At 39.4% G+C, this 23568-nt stretch overlaps 1 protein-coding gene across 2 annotated transcripts in view; it reads left to right on the forward strand.

Moving 5' to 3' along the window:
* Grin3a (glutamate ionotropic receptor NMDA type subunit 3A) overlaps positions 1-23568 on the forward strand; it is a 193270-nt gene that overhangs the window by 109942 nt on the left and 59760 nt on the right. For both annotated transcript variants that reach the window (XM_034503974.2, XM_034503975.2), the window contains exon 4: positions 21648-21793. In XM_034503974.2, coding sequence (XP_034359865.1) covers positions 21648-21793 — 146 coding nt within the window. The remainder of the gene's footprint in view (positions 1-21647; positions 21794-23568) is intronic.

Below are 23568 nucleotides of genomic sequence, written 5' to 3' on the forward strand. Positions count from 1 at the left end.
ACATGCACAAACACATATATATACACATAAACACAGACATAAAGCAAAAGTTTTAAAAATTCTTTAAAAAGTAAAAGTAAAGAACCAATTATTTGCTTTATGTTTAAAAATAAAAATAAATTCAAGTTTCAAGTCAGAAGTCTTGAGTTTGAATTTTATCTCTGCCAAATAATTAAACTTTGAGACTCTAAAGAACTCACTGAAACACTGTTCCTTTAGGTTTATCTTTACTCCATAATTATTTATTAAATCTAAATTCCCCCCACTTTCTTGTACTCTCAGAGTTAACAATCAAATTAGTGAAGTAGGTTATTTTGAATACAGGAGCTAGGGATTCAGTTCAGTTATTTGTTATACCTTTAACAATAAATATGTCAAGGCCAAGTACATCCTGACTTCTCCAGGAAGAATGACAGCTAACATTCACAGCATTCAGAATTTATGCTTGGACTTATGTCTTCAGAGTAAATCTAATTACCATTTTTAAATGGTAGAAGAATCCTACGGGTATTATTGAGAAATATAAAATTGACAGACTTACAATAACTCTCCAAGCAAGTAGCATAAAATTTTGAATCTGAAAAAAAAGACATGTACATACATACAAGTGAACATAACACACCTGCATATACATATGAACATACATATATGCACATACTCATGCACACACAAGCACACATGCATACATACACATACATACACATGCAGCCACATACACATATGTACACAAGGAATGTTTTGGGTCCCTCATTAGCTGACTAATAAGCCAACCAAGATACTTTGTATATGAAGGATATAAAAAATAATGTAGAAAGAACAGGAAATGTATAATGAAGTTAAAATTAAAAGCATGCTAGATAGAAAAAATGCTCAATTTTTGAATATTTGATAAATTCTTCAATGTTAGTACAGTGATGAGCAGAGCTAACTCCCAATAAGTGTGTCAGTGTTTCTGTTCTGTATATTAAAAGTGGCTCTTCACAGGCTTGCTATCATCTCATACCAATGTCCCATGTGTGTCATCTATGTGGGTATACATGTGTGAATATGTGTGTGTGTGTGTGTGTGTGTGTGTGTGTGTACTGAATTGTGTTCATGAACATAACACATGATCCAGATAGCCTAAGATTATAGTTAAGAACAATAAGAACCATGCTGATATTTTTCAAGAAACTATTCATTTATTTATCCATAGTCTTTCTAATAATTAATAAAATTCCAAATAACAGCAAAGCCCTGTAATAAAGTCTAAAAGACTTCAGAGAAACATATTTTCTTAGTAAATTACATTACTAATAACCAACTAACCATACCCCATTGCAGTTGCAGAAAATATGAATATGTACTTGTCACCCATGAAAATAGCTTTTTTGAGCGGGTCAAAGAAATGCCATCTAATTGTGTCTTAAGGGAAGATCAACATTTACTTAGGGACCAACTGAGAAAGAAAGTTAAAAGTTTAACAGGGTCTGCAGATGATAAAAAGCAAGAGAACAAAATAAGGCTGAGCCGCATAGGTAATAGCCATAGTTAGTGAATCTTTGCTCAGTTTCCGCGTTCTTACTTGAAGCTATTTCTACAACAGTGAGCTATACAAACAACCACAAAATATTAGTGACATACAACAAAAAGTCTTATGGGTTTCACAAGTTTACCAGGTTCAGGTCATCTAGACCAGACTAAACTTTTAAGAGTCAGATGATTTCTGAATGATACCTGGTAGCTTCAGTGATTCGCTGAACACAGGCTCCTCAGCTCTGCAGGTGTCATCCTGCAGAAGGTTGAGCTAAGGCACATCCTTCTCATGGCGGGTGCAGGGACTATTACACAGACTGAAAGGCACAGACATTTTCCTAACACTGCACTGATGTCATGTCTGCTAACCTTCCAGGGACTGAAGCCAGCCACAAGTGTAATAGATGGAGGGCATGCATGGTGGCAAGAATAAAAGAAAAAAACAAAAAGTTGACTCAAACTGAGAGTTCTTAATTAATAACTAAGCAAATCTGTAAAAATCAAATTAATTCATTATTGTGACAATACGTATTGTGATAAATGTTTATAAGGTGTACATCATGACAGCTTGATATATTGTATACACTGGGGCATGGTGACCACAATTAACACATCTATAACCTCATGTAATTAGTCTGAGAGGACTTTTAGGGAGAGCAGAGGATAACAACACTTAAGATCTATATATATATATGTTACTTCCTTGCTAATGTATCTCTTCTATAATAGGGTTGAATAATATCACACACACACACTACATCACATTTTCTTTGTTCGGCAATCTCTCATAATCTGTCAACAGGAAGTTGAGTTTCACTTCTTGGGTTTAGTGAATAATACAGAAATGAAGTCAGAGTATAATAATTCTTCCTTTGAATATGTACTCAGGGGTGTCTAGATTACCAGGTGGCTCTATCTTGCTTATAATTTGAACTTTTTTGTGTTTGGTGATAAGTATTAGGAAACTCAATGGCTATGCAATTTTTAATTTTGCCAACATTGCTCAAGAATTTCTTCCTCTTTACACCCTCCCCAATGTCTATTGCTTGGCTTTCATACAATACCATCCTATCAGATATAAGCTAACGCTTCCTGGAGGGTCTGATACGTTTTATAAAGTGGCCCATGGTTTTGCGCACTCTTTTATATACCTGTAATAGTTTGTGTATCTTTTGGGAAAAAATACCTATTTAATGTCTTTGCTCATTTTTTATTCTGGTTATTAGTTTTCCAGTATAGAGTTCCATGAATATGTGATTTCCTGCTATGGATCTTGGTCTCCATGAAGTATCTGTATCTATGTCTTTGCAAACACTGCCCCCTTTCCTTCTGTCTTGTTGGTTTATTGCTTTGGTATACAGAAACTCCTGAGTTTGAAGCAGTTCCTGGTGGAACTTATACTTTGTTGCCTGTGCACTCAAATTATATTCCAAAGTACATGGTCAAAATTAGTGTCAAGAAGCTTTTCCCCTATGATTTCTTCTAAGAGTGATTATCATGTCAGGCTTACATTTAAGTCCATAATTCATTTTAGTCAGGTTTTGAACATGACATAAAATAACCAAATTCCGTTGTTGCATATGAATGCCAGTTCACTGTTTGTTGAAGAGTTGCTTCCTTCCTTATTGTCTGTTATTGGAATCTTCCTTAAAAACTTGTTAATAACGTGTGTGTGTAGATTTATTTATAAATACTCTATTCTGTTTCATTGGTCTACAAGTCTGTTTTTAATGACAGTGTCATCCTGATTTGATTACTATAGCTCTGTGGTATATTTTTAAGTTGGGTAGGTGATACCTCTAGCTTTTTTCATCTTTTCAAAACTAATTTAGCTCTCAAGGGATGTTTCTGGGTTCCAAAATAAATTTTACTGGAAAATATCATGACTTTTAACAAATGCTCATTCAATAGGCAGTGATTTTCAAGTGATTGAATAATTACTACTCACGATGAGTTTTTTTTATTATTATTTTTGTTTTTGTAGCAGGGAATGAATCCAGGACCTCATGTGCACCTAGCAGCTACCCTAGCACTGAACTGCATCTTCAACCTCACAATCACATTGTTTTAATTAATAAAGTACATTTAACTTATATAATTGTGTAAATTAAATCATTTCATGACTCAGAGTCAACTTCCCATCTTTTCTTTCTCTCCACTACGACCAGATTAGCTGTAACACCAACTATCTCTATTCCTATCTGATCAGGGAGAGAGATCTGACAGCTCACCTACTCTTCTAGGTTTTACCTATCTTGTCCCTGCACATAAATTAAGAACTTTTCAATTCATGTTCTCAGTTTATGTGCTGAGATGCTGGACCGCACGCAGGTGTAAATGTTACATGTGCATATGAGATATCTCCCTTAGCTGTCCAACCTTAGTCAAATTGCTTACTCCTCATTTTTTTCTCAACTGCAAACTTAATGAATTACTGCAATTTTTATTACATGTGAACATTTACTCCACTTTGCAGAAGCAGGAGAAAGCCAGTGGCTTTTTACCCAACTTGCTGCTGTCCTCTGATGCTTGACTCGCAAAGCAAAATGCTACTTCTACGGCTCTTGGGATTCATCTAACTGTAGCAAATGTGCTGAATAAAAGAGATAAGCAAATGTTACCCCATTCACCAGCTTCGATGTGGCCTCCAGGAAAAAAAAAAAACAAAAAAAAACAAAAAACAAAAAACTGGGAAGACCCTGACTGGCAGGCTGCTCTGGGGAGGAAGGGACAAGAGGAGGCATTCTCTTCTAAATTCCCTCACTCAGAACAGATGCCTGAATCTTTGAGATCCCCTCCATCACAGTGGCTCCATTGCAAATTCCATGAGCAGACTCTTCAGCCATGAGAAATGAAATAATGAGATTCAGTCTCTCACGCTGAGGGCTACTCTAGGAGAGAGGGGGAAAAAATGAGCAAATTCGTCTTTTCTAGCCATTGCCCAGCACTTTGTCTTTCTGTCTGACTGACATTCTGCTGGAGCAGCCTTGCTCTAAGGCTGACTTCCTAAGGTCTCTGCTGAGGGATTTGCCGACCTTCTGTTGATTATTTTTCATCCAGCCCACCTTGAATGAAGGCCAAATTGAACATGTTTTGATATTTAATTCTTCTGAGTTATATAATGAAATAAAAACATAAGGATTTGGGTAGACTTGTGCCAAAAGGCTTACATCATTAGAGGGGGGCGGTAAATTTATAGCTGTTTTCATTCATTTGCATTTAATCAGCTCAGAATTGCTGACTCTGGGTTCAGCAAGGACCTCACTCCAGGCTCAGACCACAGGCTACAGTACACTGCTGGTGATGGGCAATGACTCAAGGGAAAGGTTTGAGTACCACAGTCCACAAGTCATTATTCACCTTGAAATTTGGCTGCACTGCAAGCCAAATACATTAAAGAAAAAAAAACATACGGGCACCTGAAACTTAAAGAAATCTCCCAACCCCGTTGGGAGCTCTGCAGCCTCATAGCCTTGTCTCTGGGCCCACTTTACCTGGTGCAAAGCCCCAGTCTGCCGCTTACCTTAGAATCACATATTTTAAAGAATTATGGCACTATAGTGATTACATTATGATCATAATTATCTTTGAAAATCCCAAGTATGATATCATCTTACATGATAGTTGGGGCTTAGAATCAGCTATATATGTATGTATAACTGCTGAGTGTATGGGCCAAAGAGTCTAGGGAGGCTATTTTATATCTCTAAATTTCATTTTGGTCATCAATGAACTCGAGTTATTCACAAAACTGACCTCACAGGGGTGCAGCTAGGCTGAAGTGAAATTGTATTGGGGGTTGCAGTAAAGAAACTACAGACATAATCATTCCATGCTATAGTTAAGAAGAATGTTGAGGGAGGAAGGGGAGGGGGAGGGGAAGGGAGAGGAAGAGGGGAGAGGGGGAGAGGGAGAGGGGAAGGGGAGAGGGGGATGGGAGGGGGGAGGGGAGGGGGAGGGGAAAGGGAGGGGGAGAGGAAGAGGGGCAGAGGGGCAGAGGGGCAGAGGGGCAGAGGGGCAGAGGGGCAGAGGGGCAGAGGGGCAGAGGGGCAGAGGGGCAGAGGGGCAGAGGGGCAGAGGGGAAGAGGGGCAGAGGGGCAGAGGGGCAGAGGCAGAGATGAAGAGATACTATTTAGAGGCATCTGGAAGATTCCAGAGCAGAGAAAGGAGTAGACTAAACATGGCCATCAGACTAGACAGGGCCTGGGCTATCTGTGAGATGGGATGAAATATCAGGGCTAGAAAAAAGAAAGTACAGTGAGAATAGTGGGGATAAAGGAGAGCAGTGGCTGGGGGAGGGGGGGAGTGAAGGGCTAGGAGACCAGTGTGGGGGCTTTGAGATATATAACAGATACTTGGGATACTGAGGGAGGCTGGAGCCCAGCATGTGTTTTGATATGCAACCATCAGTATATGTCAGTAGAGAGCCACGTGTCCATTCTGCCTTTACTAAAGGAAATAAGTCATTGGACAGAGGAGAACTGATTTGACAAGCTCTTGAGGAATGCTGGCTTCTATCTGACCACAAATCCTCCTATAGTCCAGGTTCAGCTCATTTCTGCCTTCTGGAGTTTGGGGAATTGGAGTTCTTTTTGGACCTAACAGAGATGATAAATGTAACAGGCTAAGGCGCATAATCAACACAATAATTGGTGTCTACTAGTACTAAAGGGTTGTTAGGAGGCATATTAAGTTCCCTCAAAAGGCCCTCGGCTACATGTTCATTGGCTGAACTCTTTCAATTAGCCACAATGCAAATAATGGAACTGGGTCTTACAGCAATAAAGGGAATGGCTGGAAAAGCCAACAAGTTGTGAACTGCAAACGATAGCAATCCAGAACATCAACAGGAGACACGCAGAGACCTGCCTAGCTCTGTCATTTACTGCCTCCAAAAGTGCAGACAAGTTAATTAGCAGCAGCAAGCCTCAGATTCTTACCTGAAGCATAGGTATAGAAGCAGCCATAGAAGGTTCACCTGTTTCCAACTACTGGGAATGTTGAGACAAAACACTCCCTTCAGTCTAAGAGCCCAAAGCCAGTATGGCCCACATGGAAATACCTCATTGAAAAGTTGTAGAAGGGGAGGTAGGTATATGGAACCATCTTAACAGGATTGTTACAATTTACAAAATATGAAATCCATCAAGCTTTTAAACAGTACACACAATGAGAGACACCACCAGCAGCAGCAGCATGTGAATTATTAGTATACCATACTTAAAAAAAAATTATGCCAGGCACAGAGACACACACCTTTAATCCCAGCATTTGGAAGGCAGAGGGAAGCTGATCTCTCTGGGTTTGAGGCCAACCTTGTTTCCATAGTAGATTCCAAGCCGGCCAGAGCAACATAAAAGAAAATAGAAGGGAGGAAGGAAGGGAAGGAGGGAGGGAGGGAGGGAGGGAGGGAGGGAGGGAGGGAGGGAGGGAGGGAGGAAAAAAGGAAGAGAGGAAGGAAGGAAGGAAAAAGAAAGTAAGGAGGAAATGAAAAAGAAAGGAAGGAAGGAAGGAAGGAAGGAAGGAAGGAAGGAAGGAAGGAAGGAAGGAAGGAAAGAAAGAAGGAAGGAAGACCTGACAATGTTAGTGAAATAATTTGTTTTACATGGAAGGGACAAATGAGTTTAGATCATTTATCCAACACATTATCCAACAGGAAAGGAAATAATTTTCCAAACTTTTTGTTTTTAAAACTAATGCATAAAATTATATGTATTTACTGTGTGTTGTATGAGATTTTAAAGTGCATATATGTTGTAGAATGGATGAATCTAGCCAATTGACACATATATTACCTCACAAATGCTTTCATAGTAACCACATTTAACATTCCTTCTCTTAGCATTTTAAAGAATATATCATAATTAGCTGCCACCAAAAATCAATCTCCTGTTTTATTCTTCCAATCCAACAGTGAATTTTTAGCCAATAACTATCCAATCCAGATCCCAATCTTTGATAACCACACTCTACTCTGTTTCTGTGAGGTTAACTATTTTAAATTCCACATGTGTGAGATAGTAAGGGATTTAATAGTAAGGATTCTGTATCTGACTTATTCCATTTAACATAATGTTCACTAGATCTCCATGTTGTTACAAAGAACAAAGATTTCACCTTTTGTGACTGATAGTATTCTTCAACGTGTGGCCTGCATGTGTGCATGTGTGCACATATGCAGTGTGTCACACTTTCTTATCCATTTATCTATCCATGGCACATAGATAACAAATGCTGGTTTCATTTTCTTTGGATGTATATTTGATAGTGGACCATTTGACTGTATCATAGATTTGTTTTTAATTTTTGAGACACCTTCATAGTGCTTTCCACATTAAACATATTAAATTACATTCTGACAAAATGTAAAAAAGCTCTCTTTACTCCATTCACCCCAGTGCATGTTAAACTTTTGCCTTTGAGATAACAGCCATGCTAACTGAAGTAAAGTCAGAGCTCATTGTGATTTTGACTTACATTCCCCTAATCATCAGTGATACTGAACATGGTTTCGTGAGCCTCTTGGCCATTTGTAAGTCTCTTTTGATAAATGTCTATTCCAGTCTTTTTGATCGTTTTAACAATATTGCTTTTCCGATTATGTTGTTAGTTCCTCCTTTATTTTATAAATCAACCTCTTATGAGATGTATAGTTACAAACATATCATCCCATTCTGTAACTCATCTCCTCCTAGTAATGGTTTTTCGTTCCCCATATTCAGTTTAATATAATCCCATGTCTGGTTGTTCACTTTTGCCTACACATTTTTAATTAATGTTTTTGTTGATTTTTGATTATTGGATATTTTATTCATTTACATTTCAAATGTTATCCCTGTTCCTGGTTTCACCTATGGAAATCCCCTATCCCATCCCCCTCCTTCTGCTTCTATGAGGGTGCTCCCCTACCCACCCTCCCACTCTTGTCTTTCCGCCTTGACATTACCCTACACTGGAGCATCAAGCCTTCACAGAACCAAGGGCCTCTCCTCCGATTGATGCCCAACAAGGCCATCCTCTGCTACATATACAGCTGGAGCCATAGGTCGCTCCATGTGTTCTTTTTGGTTGGTAGTTTGGTCCCGAAAGCTCTGGGGGGGGTCTGGTTGGTTGATATTGTTGTTCTTCCTATGGGGTTGCAAACCTATTCACTCCTTCAGTCCTTTCTCTAACTTCTCCATTGGGGACCGACCCGACCCGTGCTCAGTCCAATGGATGGCTGTGAGCATCCACATATGAATCTGTTAGGCTCTGGCAGAGACTCTCAGGAAACAGCTATATCAGGCTCCTGTCAGCAAGCACTTCTTGGCATCCACAATAGTGTCTGGGTTTGGTGTCTGCATATGGATGAATCCCTAGGTAGGCAGTCTCTGGATGGCCTTTCCTTCAGTCTCTGCTCCACACTTTGTCTCCGTATTTCCTACCATGAGTATTTTGTTTCCCCTTCTGAGAAAGACCAAAGCATTCACACTTTGGTCTTCCTTCTTCTTAAGCTTCATGTAGTCTGTGAATTGTATCTTGGGTATTTTGAGATTTTGGGCTAATATCCACTTATCAGTGAGTGCATACCATGTGTGTTCTTTTGTGACTGGGTTGCTGTTGCAGCCCCCCACAGGTTACCTCACTCAGGAGGGTACTTTCTAGTTCATCCATTTGCCTGTGAATTTCATGAAGTCATTGTTTTTAATAACTGAATAGTATTCCATTGTATAAATGTATCACATTTTTTTGTATCCATTCCTCTGTTGAAGGACATCTGGGTTCTTTCCAGCTTCTGGCTATTATAAATAAGACTGCTATGAACATAGTGGAGCATGTGTCTTTGTTACATGTTGGAGCATCTTTTGGGTATATGCCCAGGAGTGGTATAGCTGGGTCCTCAAGTAGTACTATGTCCAATTTTCTGTGGAACCACCAGACTGATTTCCACAGTGGTTGTACCACCTTGTAATCCCACCAACAATGGAGGAGTGTTCCTTTTTTTTTCCCACATCCTTGCCAGCATTTGCTGTCGCCTAAGTCTTTGACCTTAGCCATTCTGACTGGTATGAGGTGGAATCTCAGGGTTGTTTTGATTTGTATTTCCCTAATGACTAAGAATGGTGAACATTTCTTTAGGTGTTTCTTGGCCATTTGATATTCCTCAGTTGAGAATTCTTTGTTTAGCTCTGTACCCCATTTTTAATAGGATTATTTGATTCTTTGGAATCTAATTTCTTGCCTTCTTTGTATATATTGAATATTAGCCCTCTATCAGATGTAGGGTTGGTAAAGATCTTTTTCCAATCTGTTGGTTGCCGCTTCATCCTATTGACAGTTTTCTTTGCTTTACAATTTTATGAGGTCCCATTTGTTAATTCTTGATCCTAGAGCATAAGCCATTGGTGTTCTGTTCAGGAAAATTTCCCCTGTGCCCATGTGTTCAAGGCTGTTCCTGACTTTCTCTTCTATTAGTTTCACTGTATCTGGTATTATGTGGAGGTCCTTGATCCACTTGGACTTGAGCTTTGTATAAGGAGATAAGAATGGATAGATTTGCATTCTTCTACATGCTGACTGCCAGTTGAACCAGCACCATTTTTGAAAATGCTGTTTTTTATCCACTGGGTGATTTTAGCTCCTTTGTCAAAGATCAAGTGACCATAGGTGTGTGGGTTCATTTCTGGTTCTTCAATTCTATTCCATTGATCTTCCTTCCTGTCTCTGTACCAGTAATTTAACAACATGTTGATCTCTTGCTTTCCTCCCTCAAAATCCTCCTATATGCCATTTCTTTTTCTCCTTTAAATTCATGACCTCTTTATTCATCAATTTTTACTGCATGCATATGTATACTTATATATACATCTATAGTCTCACATATAACCTGTTGAGTTTATATATTACTTATATGTATGTTCTCAGGGCTGACTGTTTAGCACTGAATATCCAATTGGTGTGTATTTTTCTGGGGAGGGTGACTGTTCCTGCTTCTGCTTCCAGGTTTACTCAGTTGCCTGTAGTCCTTTGTGTAGATCTGAGGCCTGTGGGCTTTCCCTGCCTCCAATAGTTTGGCATGATTTTTGGTGTCCTCCCTTTTCAGCTCACTCATATTTGGGCAGCCATGTCGATAAAACTTTATGAATGGAACCTATGATATTGGAAGATATGATCGAACAGTAAAGACCCTGATCCTCTGGTTCTTACAACCCCCACATCCTCATCCACAGTATTGCCTGAGCTTTAGGGGAAGGACTGTTTTGTAGATGTAGGCACTGGGACTAGGTTCAGCAGTTAGAGTGGTTGTAGTTTTCTGTAGTCTCTGTTGAAAAGAGAAGTTTTCTTGATGAAGGACAAAGACTACACTTATCTGTGGATATAAGGACAAATATTTGTAAATTGTTGTTAGAGTTTATGCTGAATTAGTAACTTAGTGAATGTATATTATCTTTCAATAACCATGATTTCATTCATAATTAGAAATTAGCTAGGTTTCCAGTACCAAGCATGGTAAACCTCTTGTTGAGCAGGTGTTAAGTCCGGTAGACAGCTGTTACCTTCTAGAGGTAGAAGGGTTTTATACTTCAGAAACAGGGACCAGAGACCTCTGAAATGGAATTGAGTTGAATGCCCCAACACTTTGGACTCACTTTCACAGGACAAGAAGGTACATACAAGCTTCCAAAGAAGGGAAGCAACAAACAACCCTATCCAGCTATGACAGCCATGAACCACATCAATGACCAGCATAGCACAATAATCCTATGATTGCAGTAGTGGCCACATATCTTTGTGGTTGCCTGTTTATTAGGGGCCACATTTCAAAATCTCACTAGAACTGTAGAGATGATTCAGTAGTTAAGAGCACTGGCTGCTCATCCATAGGACTTACATTCAATTTCCCACATCCACGTGGTGACTCACAACCATTTATAACTCCAGTTCTAGGGAATGCAACACCCACTACTGGCCTCTGCAAGTAATGCACATGTCATGCACAGACATAAGGCAAACAATCATATATGTAAAATTAAAGAAAGAAATAAAAAGCCTTCATCCCCAAATATCAGTAACTGAGTGAATGTTAAATGGCAGGTCCTCTGTATTTTCTTATAGTCGTTTCATAGTTTGAAGTGTTATATTTAAGTATTTCATGCATTTAGAGATAATTTTGTATGCAATATGATGACAATCTAATCTCAGTCTTCTTCATACATTTACCCAGTCATCCCAACACTTATTTTTTTTTTAAAGATTGTCCTTTTCCCTAGTGTGTGCTCCTGGCACCTTTGTTGAGAACTGGTTGGCTGTAATCCATGGATTTATTTCTGGGCTCTTTATTCTGTTCCATTAGTCTATATGTCAGTTTTAAGTGGGATTTGGGGGGGATTTTTCAATAAGACAATTGAAAGAGGCTCATTAAATTGAAAAGGATAGGCTACATCAGATGAGCAGAAAAAAAAGGCATTAAGGCCAGGGACAGAGAAGAAGCAAAGCCGAATGACTCGCATGAAAGAAGAGCAGGAAACAAAGAAATACACAGAAGTGCTGTCGCAGAATAGCAATGACTGCTCTGCAGAAATCCTATAGCACTTGGGCTTCTCTCTGTGGTGTCTAAAGGCAGATATGTGACTCAGAGACCATGACAATGGGCTTCACTCTCGTATTGCTATTAATGAAACAGAAAGACACTAAGACTTCCAGAGGCTCAGTAAATGGGTCCCTCTGTGGTATTCTGTAGATGTTGTACAGCAATTTTAAATCTGGAAATTATTCCTTGGAGGGTGGAATAAAGACCAGAAAGTTATACTCTCATAAACAGTAGATGAGGGCGTGTGGTTGAACACTAGATATTCTAAAGAACAATTATTTTATCAGCCATATTAACATGAGAATGTGACAGATGATATTGGGATTAGAGTTGGGATTTTTTTTTCCTACTCTCTTCTGCATTATTTGTATGTCATGAAGGAAGTCATTTGCTTTTCTCATTATGGGCCTAAGTGTGCTTAGATGAAAAAGTAATACAGTACATGTAGACCCAGAGTGTCTGGAATCAGATGAAGTGTAAAGTCTAGGCTGGCTGACTGACTTTCTATGGGGATGGGTGTTTAAACTCAGTCTGCCATGAGAAAGCTAATGACAATAACAGGTATTTTAATTTATTGTTGCTGTCATATGCTTTAAATTACATAAACTACATTGAGGTATTATCAGAATCCTTGACACATGACACATGTAGAGTGCTAAATAAATAAAAGACACATGCGTTGTCATCAGTAAAAACAATAAGTGAATGGATTAAATTGTCTCTAACATGCCGGCTACTCATCTTTCCATTAGCCTGGACATCATATTATTACAGTCTCTCAACTTTAATATGTCCCTTTTAATTCATTTCTAGCTTTCACCTGTATGCAAAGTATGTAGAATAGAAAAATAAATGCTAAGGCAACAAGTACAACCATAAAATGTGTGTGCAGGCATGTGATGCAGGAATGGTAAAATCTGTTTGTAAGGAAGAAGAGAGATGTGTTCTACGCTTCCTGCCAAGATTGCTGGATGTTGAATGTATGTCTTTGAACCTCACAGGGCCCAGGATGAATGCCTTAGGGATGTTAGACAACCCATCTAGCTTTTACAGAACGCTGGAACCATAGTGCTTCCTGTGTCTCGTGAATGAATAATATGTATGGTTGCCTTTTGTAAGCAGCACACTCCAAATGTTGCTCCTATGTCTGTGATAAACATCTTACTTAAAGACCCAAAGGGCATCTGTACTTTGTCTTATTGTTGTAAGCTGCCACTAGTCATTTGGATAAAATTGATCATCAGATTTGTGGAATGTGTGCCTTATCTTTAGTTTCTCAAAAAAAAATCTCCCTAAAAGAATCTGTGTCCTAGAAAAAATAGGAAATAATATACTAGCAACAGTATGTGCCAGAGATAAAGGAACTAAAGACTGATAGTGAAAGTTCTGGGTTCATTTCCTTAATCTGTTTTCTAGTTGTATGGCCTTGAACAAGCTGCTTAACCATGCCTTGCTTCAGTTTCTTTCACTTTAAAATGGGGGTGATGACTATATGTGTCACTACATGGGTTAAACAAGGTGATTTAAAATCTTGGCTGCTTGCTAGAATGAGATATTCAATAAGCATTAACTATCACCATTATTAAAATAGTGGAAATAAGAAATAACTCCAGAACTAATGGGATGAAATACATGCAGCCAAAAGGAATAGAGCAGCATTGAAAAAAAGATCAAATGAGCAAATAGTGACTGCACCCAAGTAGGTGTGTCACCGGTCCCATCTCACAAACTCAGATCTATGATGGCTGTCCCCAAGACACAGTACCTATGGGATAGGATACAAATTGTCTTGTGCTGTTGTTGCTTCAACTTCATTTGTGATTGTATTGTTACTAGAAATAGGAAGAAATGAAGGACTGTAGGCATGGGGACCTGGACCTGGACCTGGACAATCAATACCCATGATGAGAGAGTATGACTCCATCACATAAAAGCCTACATACATCAACAGTACATGGAAGTCTAAACTTCTGCTCACTGCCCCACAACTGTGATTCTTCCTAACTGTGGTTCTTCCTAAATGGCCACTGAGATTTGGAAGCAGACTAGAAGGAAATTGGAAATATGAGCATGGAAGAGCTGATCAGACTTCATATTGTCTCTATCCAGTGGGGTAGATAGTAAATATCTCAGGCTTTGTGATCAGATGGTCTATTTCATGCCTTCTCAACTCTAATATCTGAACACAAAAGCAGCAATAGATTGCCTGTAAATGAATGGGCTTGGCTGTGGTTCAATAAAATGTTTTTATTGGATGATTTATGAAAATAGGCGGTAGACCAGATGTGGCCCCTGGGCCATAGCTTGCTGAACTGTAATCTATTAATACCTGATGCAATACCTCAAATTGTCAAAAGAACCTAGGCTAACACTCACATAAAATAAATATGATGTCATGCCAGGGAAATTTGTTGACTAGAGTTTAGCTGACCCAACATATGGGTTTTGGACTGACAGTGAAGGAAGAGAAATTAACTTATTACCTCTAAATGGAAAAGGCAGCTTTTGTGAAGAAAATACAAATAATATATAAAAGAGAATTAGAGAATGAGAAATGCTTTCACTTGTCTTAGGAGAATGCTGGAAAGGGCCCAGAAACAATAATTTTTACTTTGTTTTTCTATATCCTAACTTAAAGCATGTATAATAGTAGTGGGAGTGAATATTCATCCTTGTTTGTCTGTGACAGCCTGGGTGTGCTCATGTGCCTATGTAATTATCAACAGTGGCCTGGTTAGAAGACAGCCATCCTTTATCTGAAATGTGTTATAGATGACCAAAACCACTTTGAAAAGTGATTTTACAATTGTAGCACAAGTAATTATGGGTCTAACTTTACACAAAAACTTGAGCAGTAATACACATCTATAAATACAGACATGTATCTGCTGTGATCTAATGAAATGTTTTAATTGGATGATTTATGAAAACAGGTGGTAGACCAGATGTGGCCTCTGGGCCATAGTTTGCTGACCCATAGTCTATTCCTAGACCTGATGCAATAATTCAAATTGTCAGAGGAACCTAGGCTAACATTCATAAATTAAATATGATATCATGCCAAGGACTGCTACAGGTGTGAAAAGCCAAAAATCCCAAAGTTGTGAAAGCCACAGCCTACATAAAGATGAGTCTGAGCTCCAAGTGAAAGCTGTAGTCAAATTCCACCTTATCTTCTTGTGCAAGTCTTAGATGCTATGTATACCCTGCCTGCATCTCAGCCACTCAGATGCAATAATGAATAATGAAAATAGTAATCTTGTTACACATAGATGTACTTGCATATAGTAAATATTATATTGTTTTATTTCTATTATTTTATATATAATTGCCTGGTTGGGAACACAAAGCCACACTTCATATGTAGGATATTCTGTGACTCAGAGTGACATCCTTGTCATTGGAGACATTCAAGCAGATTCAGTACATTTAGTAGTGATGTTGGAACTAAAGTCATGGTCTTCCCAGTCTGCTCTATGAAGTTGTTGATGAATAATCCTGGGTTCTAACCTAAACCTAATGAATTGAGTAAAAGAATCTTCATTGTTAAGAAACCACAGTAGGTACAATCTCTAAAATGAATTTATACATAAATGAATAATAAGAATAAATCATACAAAACCTTCCCTGAACTCTGAGACAATTCAATATTGTAGAATCCACAGGGCTTAAGCATATAAAACAATGTCACATGGGAAGAATTAGAAATATCTAGTATACATTGCTCATTTGGGGAAATTAAAAAGTGGCCCTTTCTACCCAAGTTGAAAGGCACTGTACCAAGCCCAGTGCTACCTCCGTTGTATAATCTTAAGTACTGATCTCAGGCAGGTGCAAATGTGAACTGTAGAGAACACTGCACTCACTCTAAATCTGAAGCATCATAGCCACCTTGGACATAGAAACTCTTTCCTGCTTGCATTTGTTTTGAGACATTTCTGTCCATTCTGGGACTGTCTGTCTGGTTCTTCTCTATGTGCTACAGGTAGAGTCCAGTATTCCATTCACCCTGAACAACTCACACACAAATAGATAGTTTAACCTTAGGTTATTTCCCCAAAGCCCCAAAGATGTGGGTTATAATATAAACAGAATTGGGTGAGCTGGTAGAGTATTTAGTGGAAACTTAAAATAATGGTTCTCTCTCTGGGCCTCCCTGGTGATAGCTGGAATTCTGTGTAGCTCTTTGCAAACCTTTATATTCTCCCAGATGACTCACGCTTTCTCATAGTCCTGCCTGTGTGAGTGATATACAGGATGGACTACGTGATCCACTGGGATGTGTCAATCACTTCTTAGATCTCATTTATGGTTCTATTATTCTGCAGCCACTGAGAAACCCACTGTAATTTTCCATTAGAATATCACACAGAAAAATAGAATACCTTGTTTTGAAAGCATGAAGGCAACAATTAAAGAAAACAGGTTTGTTTATAAAGAAACATGAGAAAAAAATGTATGAACTTTGTAATGCACGAAACCTGAGAGAATTTCATGCTGAGGATGGTGTTTCATCTATCCCCAGACATTCCAAACATTCCCTCTGTACCAAGCAGTGGGTTTTCACATGGTGACATCAACAAACAGCAGATAACATATGTTGGAGGCATGAAGAGGAAAGGCATGGGTCCTGTTCTCATGGACATGTAACAACTGTGACAGATAGTTTCCACTATAATCAGCACTAGTTGAAGCTTTAGGTGAAATAAGGGGTTTTCACAAGTGGCCTGACATTCTCCAAGGGTTTCCTTGTGGATGTGACATGCAGGAGTTATCTGGATAAAGAAGTTGTGAGACTAAGGAGAGGTCTTCCCAGGCAGTGAGGACTATATGCAGGAGCATATATGTGCAAGAAGTAGATGGTTTTGAGTCCAATGAAAAGTGAAAGATAAATAAATAAAGTGGAGAAACTACTGAAGCATCAGGTGCCTGCATGTGATGAGGCATCTGGAAATGAGACGGGATCAAACCTATGCAAAACTTGGTGGCCACATGGACGCTGGACTTTACTCCAAAATCACGAGGACCCGTTGATGAGCATTAAGGGAAAGAGTAACGTGACCAGATTTGAGTTCTGTGGAGGCCATGAGTGGGTTGGAAGGGGATAAACCATGGCTACTTGGACTGGAGAAGTAGATGTGTTTATGAAACATATCTAAGTTAGTCTGGCTAGTACCATGCTTTCTATTCTGTAGCCTGGTTGTTTGTTAATACTTGAAGTAACTTGTCATTCTCAAAACCTCAAATCTACCGCTTCTCAGATTCACATGAAGCCAATGTAAATGCTAGTGAGAAAAAGCAGTCGTTAGCAGGAAAAGGAAAAACACCAGAGGCCAGACTGGGTCTGCTAGCTCATAGCTCATAGTTCCTAGGCACAAATGGTGCTCTGAAGAAATCAAGAAAGAAATGGAGGCCCAGAAAGGCAGAGTTGCCTACAGTCAGTCCATGACCCCTAAAGATATTACTGCAGTGAAGTGTGGTGAAACACATGCCCAGAAATGATTCTCTTCATATATAAGGTGAAAGTCTAGTAGTTAATGATCCTGTGGCTCTTTCACATTAAAGACAGGACTCACTTGGAAAGCCTGCGTAGTAAGTTGGACTGTGGGCACCATTTTATGAAGTGGGAAGATGGAGCTGTCACCACCCCCCCCCCAAGTTCAAAGAATAGTTGCACTTAGCAATCTATACACTTAATGTTTTCTTGAGTTATGTAGAGATTTCAGTTTTTATTTATGCTATATGTGTACTTGTGTATGATGCATGTGTATGTGGGCATATGTGTGCCACTGTGTCTGTGCACACACGTGTGGGTGCGCATGTGCATACAAGCGTGCACACGAGCACTACATGTACATGTAGAGGTCAGAAGACAGATTCGTGAAGCTGGATTGCTTTTTCTACCTTTACATGGGTTTCAGAAACTAGACTCAGGAATCCTGCTTGAGCAGCATGTATTTTGTCTGCTGATCATCTTCCTGGCCAACCGCGAGACCTTTTTATTGAGAAACTATGTGAGGGAAACCATTGCAGAAGGCAAGGATTAATTAAAATAAACATGGGTCTGATTCACTTAGTTTCCAGTTCTGAGGAAAGGCGGATAGTCTAGATGCTAATCAAATAATTATATCACTAACTTTAGAACCACAACTGGAGTGTGTGCTATGTAGGACACATGTAAAAGGGAGCCTATGGAACCCATAGTGTAATGAATAGTGCTGTGGACTATGAAAGGAGATTGTAGACTAAACAGTAAGTTACAGAGTACAGACTGAAGGGAAAGCAGAAGTGTGAAGAGGTCAGTGGAACAACACAAGCTGGAGAATGATGATCAAATGAACTAACTTAACTAGCTTCAGAGGCTTTGCAAGCACCGCTGTCATTATACGTAACTGATACATGAATGAATTAAATTAGATCTGCAAGCCAAAGGGAGAAATCTTGTCAGTTACTAATAATGAAAATGTGCACATTATCTTCGTCTCAATCTGAAAAACAAAGGAAATAGCATTTACCTTGCCGTATGATGTCATTACAGATGTTGAAAGACCTTGGCTCACCACCTGCTGCACAAGTAGTAAATTTTGTACTGACCTAAGCTAGGGAATCGTATGACATGCTTGAGAAATGGGATTCCAAACAAAAAAGAAATGGGATTCCATAGTGATCACAAGCCGAATGTTTTCACTAGGCTCTCTCAGGTCAGACCCCAGGAGCAGTACTTGCAAACTCTGTGACTTCAGGCAGATGACAAACTTTTTGCCCTTGAGTTTCTTTTTCTGTGAAAGAAGGATAATAGAAATGCTGAATTCAAAGATTTTTGGGGGGAGGGTCAATGGAGAAAATGCATCAGCATGAGAAAACAGCTCAAGCAAACACCTGGGCCAAGTGTTTTGTTTGTATAAGACGTTGCCTTTGAACAGGTAAGCATGTAGATCATTGTTACTTTTCTTCTTATCACTCTGCGTTTGTAGGAAAGTGAAACGAGATAAGACCAAAGGCTTCACACAAATAATCTTGATCCAGGCCTCAAGAGATGAAAGGGTGTTACATGGGGGAAAGGCTGATAAGCCTTTGCTCAAGATGTAGGGCAGCAATTGCTAGTGTGAGGATTGACCTGGGGTTGCACACTCAGGAGAATATTAAGAAAAGGCTGCCAAGGAGATGAAAGTAGTGTTGCTTCATAACCGTAAGGTCCTGAATTTAGATCCTCCAAGCAAAACTCAGGAAAAGTGTCATGCATGTGTAATCCCAGCCTGGGATGCAAACACAGGAAGATCAGAAGGGCTTGGTGAACATCCAAACTAGTCCAGTCGATGAGCTCCAGGAACAATGAGAGACACTGCATTAAAAACAAAGATGGAGAGTGATCAAGGAAGACACTCAGTGCTGAGTTCTTGCCTGCATGCACACACGCACACACATACATGTACATGAACACAGAGAGAGAAAAAGGAGAGGATAGGGAGACTACAGAGTTGTTTCTAGTGAATGTTTCATCCAGATGTTCAGGGGAGCTGAAAGGCAGGATAGTGTGGTAAATAACAGCACCAGCCTTGCAATCAGGCAGACGTGGGTTCTAACCCACCTCTGTCTGGTCTCTCTGAGTAATTTTATCTGGTTACTTCCCTTCACTGAACTCCAGCACACCGGTCATGTAAAGGTATGGTGCTCTTACCCAAAAGCCCTTGTGAGCACTAAACAGGATAAGGTGTGTGAAGAGTTCAGATCAATGTTTGTAGCACATAAGCATTCAGTGTTAGCTGTTCTTCCTGTTTATGCCTCATTAAGGTTACGTGCTCAGAAAATGTAAGAACTTGTAACTATATTAGCACAAGGCTATGTCATATTGCCACACTCAACAGTAGAAATAGCATGAAGAGCCGGGGATCAGAGTTCAAGTTACAGAGTATGACTTTGAGAGTTGCACATGATGGGGGCTAAGTAAACCCTGAATAAATCAATTAAACGTGTGGGAAATGATAGCATTTAATCAAACACATACATAGGAAATTTTTGTCAAGCACCTTAAATTTTTTCCATTTCTGTGAGAGCATCTCTTATATTAAATACATCTCACGAGCATAATGTATATATTGTATAACATTCCATAAGGTTATGACATATAAATCATTTAACTGTTGTCATTATTAGACTTTTAGTATGAGTTAAAATTAATTCATCTTCAAATAAACCAAATGTTCCTAAATCCTGTGAGCTCTTAGCTTGGGAGGCTTAAACAACTTTAAATCCTGATTATTTTCATTAAAAACAGCTCTGTATTGTCTTCTTCCAAGACAATTGCAAATGTATAACTGTAGCTGAAATTTCAGGAGGTTCATAAAGTCCATAAATCCCATCCATAGACTCATCTCCAGGGCTTCAGGTCAATACCAATGATGTAAAATATATCAATGTGAAACAGAACACAGAAGGTTAAAGGCCTTACTGGAACAATTGTGGAAAAAAATAATCTCTGAAATGCTGCTGACCAAAGGATATGTGAACATGTCGTCTGTAATATGACCCAATCCCAGCTCCTCCATTTGGCAAAATGTGTGTTTTAGATTCCACACCAGCATATCTCTGTGCCTTCACTTAGTAAGATGTCATATGTGGTATCCTCATTTTCCTTAGTGACAGATGTCTTGATGAGGCTCTCAGTGCAGTGCCCCCTCATTATAAGGCCTTGCATCCTGGAGACCTAGGACATTCCAGCTATCCCCTCCTCTCTTGTGTCTTTATAAGGCACTTGTCCACTTGAGAAAACACACAGTGTGCCTCACCACTAGGTACTGCAATGGCTTAAAGGAAAGAGAACAATTCATGACACCAAAAATAAGTTCACCACATTTAACATGATATATAACAAAGATTAGTAACATAAAATGAAAGTATTCATAGCATTGGGCCAGTGTATTCAAAACATGTTATTTTTCCAGAGCACTTGGTCTTTGGTACAGTTCTAACCACTGAGGTTTGTAATCACAAAGATATATTTTAATATGTAGTTCTCAATATGATGCTGATTCTACATGTCAATTTGAACAGTGCCTACAGAATTCTACTAGGGAGCCAACAAGATGACTAAAGTAAAGGTGATTGCCATCAACCATGATGAACTGAATTCAATTTCCAAGACCCACATAGTAGAAGGAGATATGAAATTCCTACAGGCTGTCCCCTGACCTCCACATGCACATCATGGATTGGGTGCCCTTAGCAAAAATAAACAAACAGCAATAATAACGTGTATGTAAGTGTAGAAACATTCTTGAAAAAAAAAACAGAAAAACATTCACTGGTTTCTCAATATGAAGCACAATAGCTGTTTTTACATTCAATTTGCCATTCACGTCTCTTTTAAGGCTAGAACAACAACCACTGTTGTACACACGAATACAGTCAAGCATATACCTGTACGTCTGCACATTGTGTGTGAATGTTAGTGCCTCCAGGTGTTTGAAATACACTCAATTACTGAATTGTGAATCATAATGGTAAATTAAAAGATTTTACACAAGTATTGGATATTAGAGCCGTTTCTTTTTCTCCCTGGTAGCTTCATCATCCTTCTCAAGGCTTTCGTTTTGGAACTGTCCGGGAAAGCAGTGCTGAAGACTATGTGCGGCAGAGCTTCCCAGAGATGCATGAGTACATGAGAAGGTACAACGTACCAGCCACCCCTGATGGAGTGCAGTATCTGAAGTGAGTGTCAGCCTCTTGGATCCTAAAAGTTCCCATGAAACAGAAATCATTTGGACTTTGTTTCTTTTGTCAATATGACGGACAAAAATTCCTAGTGTTATGTTTACAAGTAACACATGCATGCTCTATACAAGTAGTTTAGTCAGTAAAACGCTTGTACAGGCAAGAGAAGCTAGGTTCAGATCCCTGGTATCTGTGTAAGACTCAAGTAGCATACACACACACTTTCGGTGCTGTGCTAGTAGAGACAAGAGGATCCCTGGGTCCTGTTGGCCAGCTAGTCTAACCAAGTCAATGAACTTCAGATTCAGTGAGAGACTTTATCTCAAAAAACAAGATAGAGCATGATTGAGGAAGACTGTGGGTGTCAAATTCTTCTAGCCTACACAGAAAGAAAGAGGGGGAGGGAGAGAGAGAGAGAGAGAGAGAGAGAGAGAGAGAGAGAGAGAGGAAAGAGGAAGATAGATAGAGGGGATACATGTAAACACATATACATAAAGAAATAACTCATGCAGTGTTCGATCCAAAAGACAATATAGAATGGTGTGCATGAAATTAAATGACCTAGATAGCTAGTTACCTACAGAGTCTACAGTTTGAAATGCCTTTGGTCAAAGAGCCAGTAGAACCATTAGTGGAGTAGATGGCAACGGAAGAAAATGTTGGCTTAAACAACAATGCTGAGATGATTCAACACGGCGGAAATGTGGCCAAAGGATAAAGTGTCCCAAAGCAACCTTTCCCTTCAAAGTAAATTCCTAATCCTGTGGAATGCCTCATTTCGCCACAAGGAAATGGAAATTTATCTCAGAGATTTCCTGTAGGAAAGAAATAAGATAGAAGGCAGTGACTCCTGTGACTGCATCCCTCTCATCAGAATTTATGAGAGGCAATCAAAGGCAATCATGTTGCCATGACAGATTATCAGAGCTTGAAATTCAGTGGAATCCAATGCCAAGTGAAGCAGTGATGAGTCTGCTGGTCTGGTCTGCCTGGGAGAAGAGAATGAATGGCTTTAAATATCTGCGAGAGGAGAACCTGTCCTCTCTCCTGATGATGGCATCAGGACAAGAATTTGCATCCAACCTGCTAAGCCCTGCCTTAGCTCAACATCAGAAAAACAGTTTTTCCATCTTAACCTATTAAAATTTTCTCAGTGAACAATAAACCACCTCAACTTATTTATCAAAAAGGAAAGGAAAAAAAAAGAATTTCATAGGACATAAGGGCTTCATGTTCCTTGAGAGATCTAGAAATATCCCTTTCAACCATTTTATGGGGTTTTTAACTAGAGCTCAGAGAGGCAGGAAGCTGTGTTCTCATAACTTTCACAAAATTATTTATGAAGTTTAAATACTACAAAACGACACTCAGGTTAGAAAAAACATCAAAGCACTAGAGCCCCCTCCATGACTCACTTTAGATTTCCATCGCCTCCCAGACTCTCTTCGTTTCTCTCCCCAGACAATTGCACAGCTGTGAGAGTGAGGAATGGGATGTCAGGCAGACAGCAAGGGCTCTCAGCTAGCTGGCAGTGGTTGACAAGCAGGGCAGCAGCATGGCAGGATGAGGTGAAAATTTCCTGAGTCCCCGGAAGCAACCCTGCACTACGAGCTTTCATTTCTCCTATTGGTTCTACCTTAAAAGACCTTCATCTGATGCCCAGTGTCACAAAAGTAAGATATTTCCTAAAGTGATATGGCTAACGGGTGGCAGAGTTTAGACAAAAACTAAGATTCTAGCTTCAGGCTGGTGCAGAAACCATAATAGAAGAG

This window comes from Arvicanthis niloticus, chromosome 5 (genome assembly GCF_011762505.2).
Source record: "Arvicanthis niloticus isolate mArvNil1 chromosome 5, mArvNil1.pat.X, whole genome shotgun sequence".
Taxonomy (NCBI): domain Eukaryota; kingdom Metazoa; phylum Chordata; class Mammalia; order Rodentia; family Muridae; genus Arvicanthis; species Arvicanthis niloticus.